Source organism: the organism of the source record quoted next, unplaced genomic scaffold, assembly GCF_019419815.1.
Source record: "Pyrus x bretschneideri cultivar Hongxiangsu unplaced genomic scaffold, Pyrus_bretschneideri_v1 Contig100, whole genome shotgun sequence".
Taxonomy (NCBI): Eukaryota; Viridiplantae; Streptophyta; class Magnoliopsida; order Rosales; family Rosaceae; genus Pyrus; species Pyrus x bretschneideri.
The window spans coordinates 672,096-680,235 of NW_025999392.1; the positions used below are offsets into that span (position 1 = coordinate 672,096).

The window sequence follows — 8,140 nt, forward strand, 5'->3', positions numbered from 1 at the left end:
CTGACTTCAATGTTGTTGCCTTGTTTAGAATCACCCAATATGGCCAAATTGCATTTCTTAACACTTCACATCTTTTCTGGAATGTTTTTACTTCAATTGCCTTCCCATTGATCCAATTTCACCCTTGGCTGCACACTAACACCAAATAAGGTAAAATGCAACTAGTTTAATCCAAAACAAGCACAAAGACGCCAAATAATGAAGATATAAACGTATACAAAATGTGACTTATCACATACATCTCACAATACGATGGTCAATGAAAGTCAACATTCTCGCCTCTAGGGGCATTTTGGTCAATTCACTCCTTTAGAAATAAAAATACCGTAAAATTAGGGTCGGTTCCTAACATTTACTCTATTTAATTGACACAAAATACTAAAAGCAGTCTAAAGTTCTCTTGCAAATGAGTTCTAATAAAGTTTCGTTTGGATAGGTCCATATGGCTTAAATTAGGAGAAATTCTCTCATGTATCTAAAACACCGTATATATGATCATAACTTCTACGAATCACAAGTGGGGCTTATGATTTATTTTTTCTTTCTCCTCTCGATTAAGCTTTTAAGTCCTGTCCATTTTTGCTTAGATAAAAAATTTGATCATCAAAGTGTCCATTCTATTCAGAACTTGTTTCCCAGATTAGTGTATTTAACCCCAAATGCATTTAGGCTCACATGACATAACTTCTGTCAAATTTAATTAGACTTGTGCCGTCCAAAACAGTCCGCCAAATGTGACCAAGTTATGTTTTGCCACATAAAATACCAGTGTTGTATTGGACTATATTATTGTACCCAAACATTGTGCACACGGTGCATGGTACACTATTATTTGGTCCACTCTAGCAAATTTAATACGGTATATATTGTTGAACGGAAAAAAAGTTGTATAAAATATTTGTGGCATGCTACGTTACAAGAGAGATAGAAAAAATGTACATGCACTTGCATAAACTGGTGATTGTCAAGTTTTTCCCGTAACACATGAGTTACAAAATCACATTAATGGCTACACTCTGCAACAATTGAATTGAATATTCTGTTGTTATGCTGTGTTGCTATATGATCTGCACCTTATCAACCCAACCTGTTAAAATTTTACACGCGTCAGTTCCAAAGTTTGTGGACTATTTTACAATTTGTTGATGTTATTGCACTGAGGTAGGCTCCAGCATTATCTTCAACATCACAAAGTACTCGAAGACGTGGCTTTCTAATTGCCCATCAGTTGCTCACACACCATATCCACATCTCTCTCGATTTAAACCAGCTCTAACTCTCACGCACACCTCCAGTTCTCCACCCGAAGCAACAAAGATAATCTTCTTCCAACAACACCAAAGTTAAACCCTAGCAAAAAAAAAAAAAAAAAAAAAAAAAAAGAAAAGAGAAAAAAGAAAAAAAAACCATGGCTCAAACCATGCTTCTCATGTCTAGTAGTGTGTCTTCAGGCCATGTTGTGGACTTGAAGTCCTCAGACCCTTTACTCCAAGTACAAGCTCAAAGACTTAGGCCTAAGTCTTTCTCTCAACTTGTTTGCAGACCCCTCCATTCATCCTCTTCTGCAGCCTCGTCGTCGTCTACGAGGATTTTGACCATCGTCGCTCTCTTCAAATCGAAAACCAAAGCTCCTGCCAAGAAGGTTTTTACTTCTTTTACACAACGTACATTCATTCTTTATTTTTATTTTTGTAGTTAAAACGTCACTTAGTTAACCACAAATTTACAGGCACCACCGCCGAAGCCCAAGGTTGAAGACGGTATCTTTGGAACCTCTGGGGGCATTGGTTTCACCAAGCAAAATGAGCTCTTTGTTGGTCGGGTTGCCATGATTGGCTTTGCTGTAAGACATTAATCTTCTTCTTGCTCGCTTTTGTCTGTTTTTAAACTTACTTTTCAGTTATATGTGATTTTCCTTTTGTTGTTATAAGTTCTTATAATCTCACTTTGTGTGTTTGTGAATAGAATTCATTTTTTAAACTAGCTAGTTTGTTCTTAAATTAATGTTGGGTGCTTATCAGAATGAAGTTGTGACAATTAGTTCAATTACATTACTCATCTGAGCACTATTGATAAGTTGAGACAACTTTTACACCGAGTTTCTATTTTCTGTTTTACATTACCACGTACGAAAGAAAATATAATACCTTATATTATCTTCAGAATATGTTAGTACTTTGTAACACATATTTTAAGTGACACAGCAAAATTGTGTGCTTGGGTGTGGTGGTGTAGACAAATTTAGAGAAATGTTTTCTTGGCCATATAGGATTTGAGTTGCCTAACTTTTTTTATTTTTTATTTATTTTTATTTTAAATAAAAGAAAACAACTTCGACAATACAATGGAAATTTTATTAAATAAAAAATTACATCTTGTCATGGGACATAAATTTTACCGCTTACAATAAAGCAAATTTGAAAAATGAAAAATAGATGAACAAGATGGAGCATGAAACCTATTCCGTTTGAAACAAAAAGCTTAAAATTATTGAGCTCCAAAACAAGCTTTGAATTGAAACACATAAAACAAAATGTTAGGAAATAAAGAAAATTGGACATCAGGAAATTTCCTTCATTTGACAGCTTGATCCAAAGTAGTGTAACAAATTGTCTACATAGCTATGTTATCAAATTTTAACATATTAATAATCAATCTCGAGTACTTGCCACCCAATCAGTTGTTCATGCTCTGATAACATCTTCCAAATTATGTGGAAAAAATTGTTTCTTAGCTAACCAAGATTTATTTTCATTACCATTATCTTCCAAGATTTACGTAAAACCATTTAGTTTTCACCAATATCTCAATATAACCTATAATGGTTATGCAACAAATTTCTGTATAATCCTCTCCTTTCTCACTGTGCTCTAATGCCACTTCATTTAGAATTCATGGTGCAAAATACTTGTCTAATTAAATAGTAAAGATAATATAAAAACTTCTTAATTGTGTTCTTATAGTAGACCATCATATAATTAGCATGAACGAAGAATTTTTAGATGATCATATAACTAGCATGATGAAGCATTTTAAGATATACAAATAATAAACCCTCACACAGGACTGCCAAACAGTCACAAGCCTTGCCCTTTTGTATGTGTATGTGTGTATTTATGAAGTATTTTGATATATAACATATAAAACAATGGACGTCGTGTACGATGAGAATTCGTAGAAGCATGAAATTGTACTATTGTATTATTTATGTATTTATTTATTGTTCTGAGCCTTTCTGTGCAAACATTACAGGCATCATTGTTGGGAGAAGCAATTACAGGGAAAGGGATTCTTTCCCAATTGAATTTGGAAACTGGAATTCCCATCTATGAAGCTGAACCCCTTCTTCTCTTCTTCATCCTTTTCACCCTGCTTGGAGCCATTGGAGCTCTAGGTGACCGTGGTAGATTTGTCGATGACCCGCCCGCTGGAATTGAAGGGGCAGTGATCCCTCCAGGCAAAGGATTGAAATCAGCCTTGGGTCTCAAGGAAGGAGGTAACTAATTTGCATTTCAAGATAAGTAATGTTCAAATTAAAGAGTAACTGTCCTTTGTCACATGTTAAGTTGTTACAGTGTCATCTTAGACATGTAGAAGTCTGATCAATTGATAGTTTTACATCATTTTATATTCGCGCTACGTGGCATGACCTAGATGATCTAAGGAGTTCTTGTTGTGTAACAAATGCATAGGTCCTCTATTTGGATTCACAAAGGCGAATGAGCTATTTGTGGGAAGATTGGCACAGTTGGGATTTGCATTCTCCCTAATAGGAGAAATCATTACAGGGAAGGGAGCTCTAGCCCAGTTAAACATTGAGACTGGAGTCCCCATCAGCGAAATCGAACCCCTTGTGTTGCTCAACGTTGTCTTCTTCTTCATCGCTGCGGTGAATCCCGGAACTGGTAAATTCATCACAGATGTGGATGAAGAAGACTAGAGAGAGATAAATACTACATTGATGCTCACATCGAACTTGTTTGAATCATGTATGAGAAAATACTTCTTCCTCTAATTTTATTTTTATGTGATCGATCTTTTTTATTTCCCTTGGTCATGTTGACCTTAAATTAAGTTACTGTATTTTGCACTAGCTTTTAAATTCCTATGGTTATTGGTTACAACGCACAAAAAAATAAAAAATAAAAAAATAAAAAATTAAAAATAAAATAAGAAAAAGGAAGAGAATGAGAAATTCGACGCAATGAGCTAACTTTCAACTCTGCTGAGTTAACTTACTTAACAAGCTTGGTTTGTATATTGTAATCCCCTACGCGATTTACCGAATCGAACGGATCAATCAAATGCGACATTGTCTTCCATTGAGTTAACTTACTTTCTAAGCTAGGTTTGTAAATTGCAATACAAGATTTTCTTAGTTGGATCTACAAATGCGACAGTGTCTAAAAAATCCTTGAAGTTTCGAAGTGGAATTCATCTAAAACTCAATATATTGGCGAGATTTATTTTGATATTTAATTAACAAAGAAAATTTTGAGACAAGAAGTGATCAAATAATCTTCTAGGAAATTTCATTTAACGACTTTTGTACCATGTCTCCGCCAAGAATCCCATTTCGTGAAAATCGTTTTCATTTGCAACTAGCCCTTTATAAACAACGTTGCCTCTATGATTATTTAGTGATAACACTTTACAAACTAATTTAGGCATACATCTTGCATCTAAGTACATGAAAAAAAAAAAAAAAAAAAAAATTCTCATTCTATACAACTAGTTTTTTTTTTGGTCAACTATCTATAAATTGTTTTTTTGTCAACTATCTATACTATTATTATTATTTTTTTATCAACTATCTATGCACTAGTACAAAAAATACTTTGCGCGACGTAGGTCCTTCGTCGCTCAAAATCAAGAAAATGTCGCGCAAATATTTGCCCGACGAACCTTCGTCGCGCGCCAAGCGTCGCGCTAAGGCTGTGAAAGCAGGGTTTGCGGGACGAAGAAATGTCCTACGTCACGCAAACTAGTTTTGCGTGACGTAGGCACGTGCGTTGCGCAAACTAGTTTTGCATGACGCATGTCTTAGGTCACGCAAACCCACTTTGCGCCACGCATGTCTTAGGTCACGCAAACCTGCTTTGCGCGACGTATGTACCTACGTCACGCAAAGTGGGTAAGTGGGTTTGCGCGATGTAGGTCCCTACGTCGCGCAAAGTGGGTTTGCGTGACGTAAGACATGCGTCGCGCAAAACTAGTTTGCGCGACGTCGTATGGTTCTTTGTCACGCAAACCATTATTTTTTTTTTCTCTTTTTTTTTGACAAAAATATTTTTATTTAATTTTTAATAAATATTGTAATTAAATTTTAAACTGTCAAATCCCGGCCCGGGGGGGACCACTTCCCGGGCTCGCTCCACCACCGTAGCACGATATTGTCCGCTTTGGGCCCCGACCACGCCCTCACGGTTTTGTTTCTGGGAACTCACACGAGAACTTCCCGATAGGTCACCCATCCTGGGAGTGCTCTCGTGCGCTACTCGCTTAACTTCGGAGTTCCCATGGAACCCGAAGCCAGTGAGCTCCCAAAAGGACTCGTGCTAGGTAGAGATGAGAATATACATATAAGGATCACTCCCCTGGGCGGCTCGGGACGGATCACTTCCCGGGCCCGCTCCACCACCGTAGCATGATATTGTCCGCTTTGGGCTTACCATTCCCTCATAGTTTTGTTTTTGGGAACTCACGAGCAACTTCCCAGTGGGTCACCCATCATGGGATTGCTCTAGCCCCTTTCTCGCTTAACTTCGGAATTCCTAAGAAACCCGAAGCCAGTGAGCTCCCAAAAGGCCTCGTGCTAGGTAGAGATGGGAATATACATATAAGGATCACTCCCCTGGGCGATGTGGGATGTCACATAAACAATAATTAATAAACAAAGAAAAAAAGTATTTAATTTTAAAATATATGAAAATGTACGTACAAGATGTCCAAACAAAAGAAAAAACTACAAGTAATCTTCTAAGTTTGATACATCAGGCTACTGGGTATCGGGTGGGCAAAATGGCTGGGAGGTCAAAGGTGGAGCAAGATTAGGTGCTGGCATCGGGATTTGAAGACCGGACATCGCTAAGGCCTGTAGAATCATACCCATCTGCGTGCCTTGGGTCCTCATCTGCTCACCCTGGGCCCTTATTAGCTTGTCCCGGGCCCTCATCTGCTCATCTCGGGCCCTCATCTCCTCATCCCGAGCCCTCATTTGCTCGTCCTAGGCCGCAAGCTTACCTTTCAAGGTTGTCACTTCCTACTTGAGGGCAATGACCTCTCCTGTGGTCAATCTGGAAGAGGAGGTACCTGTCTCACGAACTCCCGCCTTCCTCATACATCGAACAACCTTGCCATGACGACGACCGAACTTTTGATCCAAGACCTCAGTCAGGATCTGAAAACCTACATCCTCAGGTATAGTGACGTCCTCGATTGGGGTCTCCGGGGGAAGTTGCGATGTTGCTTCTTGAAGAACAACATTTCCCTTTTCCACGATAGCAGCCTACAGTAATAAAGAAGAAAAAACTTATAATGTTTAATAACAAAATATAAATAATATTTGAACGATTCATAAATATAAGAAAAATAACAATTACATATACTTACATGAAGTTGCTTAGTGTTCTTATCACCGGGTCGAACGTAAACATCCTTGAACAAGTCGATATTCGGGAACCTGGAACCCTCCTGAAGAAAAAAACATTAAGAAAATTTTATTAATCAATAATAAAAAAAAATTGTATGAAATTTCAAAATTAATATACTTTTACCTGACGTCGTTCCTCAAGCCTATATGAAAAAGGCTTCGAATCGGAATGGTGGAGAAGTGTCTTTGACTCCCGAGCTATCTTACTAGCAACAGATCTTTTCTGTTAAACGCACACTGTACATGTTAGTGCGACTATTTGAAAGAAATTATTTTAAAAAGCTTAAAAAAATAAGCAAAACAGTAATGAATTATTATTAAAATATTATGTACATACCACAAATTTTGGGTCCATAAAATGCTTGCAAAGCCAGTCCCAATCATCTTGCCGGTCCACCAACTCGGATGGGCAACCATGTAGGCGAGCAGTCTCTGGATCACCCCATTTCTTAAAATGCACATGAAGATCGCTCTTCCAATTTCTGTACCGATTTGCGAAGGTCTCCTCTAAGTAGGCGAAGACCTCGGGGGATATGTCCTTAAGATGAAAATTGACCTACAAATATTGAAAACAGCAAAATAATAGTAAAAAATTTAATAATATTAAGATAATATACTTTGGTTTATAATATTTGTAAACATAATTAAAAAATGATAAAAGGCTAAAAATTAATATACTAACCGACAACTTGTCTCGCACCAGTTTTTTCGTCTCCTCGGGAATGTCTGCCCAAGACTCCCACTGCATAGGACAACAATGCTTAATAACATAACCACAGCTAGTAACGACGATGCTATGTTGCTATGAGGTAGCCGCTCCACGATATCACGAGTCATACGCAATCTTGATCAAGGAGGCGGTCAGACGTACGTTCTGTGCCGCCTTCAGCATTCGATTAGGCCCCTTGGTGTTTTTTTTAGCTACCCAAAAAATTTAAATGATGAAAACCCTAAGCTTAAATTTGTATAGAAAATTCTGCAAAACCTCCCCTAATAGTATATCATTTCCCAAAACCTTAAAAAGTCAAATAACAGTAATTCACAACCCGCAACACATTTTCACAATCTAGCAAATTTTCACAATCATAAAAATAATAGTTCTAAAATGAAAAAAAATACAATGTAGTGAGAATTAGAAAAAACTACCTGGCTAGGAGGCCTCACCCTGGACTATGGAGGACGAGGAAACGTGATCAGAAGGCTCCGGCTCACGGGGGCGTCGATGAGGCCGCCGTGCACAGAGCGGGTGAACTGACACTGATGATGTCGATGATACGGGCACCTGAGACGCCGTAGGAGTAGCCTCAGTAAGGGGTGTAGGCTCCCCAATCAATGGAGCACTCACGCTTGGAGTAGTAGATGTTGATAATGCGGGAGGCGCATTGGTCACACTCCGATGACGAGTGATCAACTGCGACATCTATACACTTTTGAACCATAAAAATATAACATTAGAAACTAATCCTTTCTTGCATTTGAAACTAATCA

At 37.9% G+C, this 8,140-nt stretch overlaps 1 protein-coding gene across 1 annotated transcript; it reads left to right on the top strand.

Annotated features, from left to right (window-relative positions):
- Window positions 1-1,286: 1,286 nt before the first annotated feature.
- LOC125470514 (photosystem II 22 kDa protein, chloroplastic-like) lies at window positions 1,287-4,044 on the top strand. The gene is made up of 4 exons (XM_048569663.1): window positions 1,287-1,642; window positions 1,730-1,843; window positions 3,253-3,496; window positions 3,693-4,044. Exons 1-4 carry the CDS (start codon window positions 1,409-1,411, stop codon window positions 3,938-3,940), a joined length of 840 nt encoding a protein of 279 aa, XP_048425620.1. The 5' UTR covers window positions 1,287-1,408; the 3' UTR covers window positions 3,941-4,044.
- The last annotated feature ends 4,096 nt before the right edge of the window (window positions 4,045-8,140 follow it).

Excerpts from the sequence above, each read along its gene's own strand:
- LOC125470514 (XM_048569663.1), top strand. The coding sequence starts at position 1,409 with ATGGCTCAAACCATGCTTCTCATGTCTAGTAGTGTGTCTTCAGGCCAT. Across the intron at positions 1,643-1,729 it reads CCAAAGCTCCTGCCAAGAAG|GCACCACCGCCGAAGCCCAA; the intron begins GTTTTTACTTCT and ends ACAAATTTACAG. Across the intron at positions 3,497-3,692 it reads CTTGGGTCTCAAGGAAGGAG|GTCCTCTATTTGGATTCACA; the intron begins GTAACTAATTTG and ends ACAAATGCATAG.